Raw genomic sequence first — 2111 nt, 5'->3', positions numbered from 1 at the left:
CTCTACACTTCTATCAACTCATACTCGCCATAAAATTTCACGAAGAAAAATCCAATTTTGCATAAAAGCTCGATCTGACACTTTACCCTAATACCCCTTGGCTCCAAAACACCAACCGAATTCCCATATCATCTCAATCACATTACCTATCTCCAAATGGGTCTAATCTCTTTTCCTTAAAGGCCCTAGGCCCTATGATACCCAATATCTGGGTTACTGTCCCACATTAAGAAACGATTCAGAACAAGGCGTTACATCTTGGAATGAGATTTAAGGATCAAGCCCAAGTTAAATCAATGTTGTGTAACTATGCAGTGGCTAATGGATATCAACTTTGTTTCGAAAAAAAAGATTGGAAAAGACTTTTGGTTATGTGTAATAAGGGTTCTTGCACATTTGGACTGTGGGGTTTCATGGATGAGTGATGAACAGAGTTTCCAAATCAAGTCACTAAAAGTTGATCATAATTATGCTAGGAACTTCAAGTTAGGGTCACTAGTGACATATGCATGGATTGGGTGCAGAGTCAGAAATTGAGTGTAAAGAAGCTTAGGGTAAAGGTAATGACAAAATTTGATATCCAAGTTAGTATGGGCCAATGCAGGAGAGCAAAGAAGTATGCACTAAAACTTATTGAAGGTAGTTTTGTTGAACATTATGGTAGGCTATAGTCATATGGTCATGAAATTCTGAGGACTAATCATGGGTCAACTTTAAAATTAGATGTGGAGACTGGTCCAGATAGAAAGAAGTATTTCAGCAAGTTCTATGTTTGTTTTCAAGGAGTCAAACAAGGTTGTATGGAAGGATGCAGAAGGATAATAGGTCTTGATGGTTGTTTTTTGAAAGGTCTTTGTAAGGGGGAATTGCTTTGTGTAGTTGGGAGGGATGCAAATTACAAGATATGTCATATTTCTTGGGTTGTGGTATGTGTGGATAACAAGCAGAATTGGAAGTGGTTTTTGAAACTTCTCATTGAGGATCTACACTTGAATTTAGGAAATGGAATCAGTTTGATGTTAGACCAACATAAGGTTAGTTTATTACATTGTAATTCAAGTATAATTAATTTAAACTATCTGATTTAAATATTTTTCTTTTTATAGGGTTTGATAGAGGTTGTTAAGGATTTTTTGCCATATATAGAGCATAGGCAGTATGCTAGACATATTTTCCAAAATTTGCAAAAGATATTTAGTGGGGCCATATACCATACAGTTTTTTGGAGAGCATCAAAAGCTACAACTGAGAATGCTTTTAAAGTCGTGATGAAGGAAATTGAGACATTAAACCCAGATGCCCATCAATATATCATAGACAAAGATCCAAAAACCTGGTGTAGAGCTTTCTTTCAACCTGGAAGGTGTTGTGATGCAGTTGAGAATGGATTCTCTAAAAGTTTTAATGTTGTGATGGTAGATGCCAGGAAGAAGCCCATAATCACCATCTTTGAGGAGTTAAGATTGTTCATGATGGACAGATTGTAGAACATGAGGTTGAAGGGACAACAATGGGGAAATCATATTTGTCTAGAGATAAGGGATAAGGTGAATTTGCTTAATAAGGTCCAGAGGCATTATCAGGTACTGCCTAGTGGATTAAACCAGTTTGAGGTGAGGGGAGCAACAGATGCATATCAGGTGGACTTAGAAAGGAAAACATGTTCCCATAGGTTGTGACAATTGAATGGATATGGATGTGCTCATTCAATAACAAGCATATCCTATCTTAATAGGGATGTAGAAGCCTATATGCAAGGAGATAGGTCACAACAAGGCTACTTGTCCATAAAGAAGACCCCAAGAGGTTCCTAATGTGCAAGTGCAGCAGGTTAGACCAATTTCAGATATTTTGAAGAGGATAAGGAGAAGAAAATCGGAGAGAATATTGAAGATCAAATTAGGAAAGACAGTTGGTGATGTTGATGATCCAGGAAATTCCAAGGGAAAATCTCTTATAATTGATTAGGGTAGGGTGTTGTGGTTTGTGTATTTCACTTTGTGTTTGTGTAATATGGATTTAATGTAAGTCTATTAGGATGATGGTAATTTTCACTTTGTTTTTGTGAAAGTTTTTGGAAACTATGATTGATGATGGTAATTTTCACTTTG

General features: G+C 36.5%; 1 protein-coding gene across 1 annotated transcript; it reads left to right on the top strand.

Annotated features, from left to right (window-relative positions):
* The first annotated feature begins 563 nt into the window (after positions 1-563).
* On the top strand, positions 564-1487 carry LOC145139884 (uncharacterized). Its single transcript, XM_079073556.1, has 3 exons — positions 564-639; positions 724-1034; positions 1107-1487. Exons 1-3 carry the CDS (start codon positions 564-566, stop codon positions 1485-1487), a joined length of 768 nt encoding a protein of 255 aa, XP_078929682.1.
* Positions 1488-2111: the final 624 nt, after the last annotated feature.

This window comes from Lactuca virosa, chromosome 9 (assembly GCF_052849685.1).
Source record: "Lactuca virosa cultivar CGN04683 chromosome 9, Lactuca_virosa_CGN04683_v6, whole genome shotgun sequence".
Taxonomy (NCBI): Eukaryota; Viridiplantae; Streptophyta; class Magnoliopsida; order Asterales; family Asteraceae; genus Lactuca; species Lactuca virosa.
Note: the sequence above shows the minus strand (reverse complement) of the source record. Positions and strands in the feature narration are given on the sequence as shown.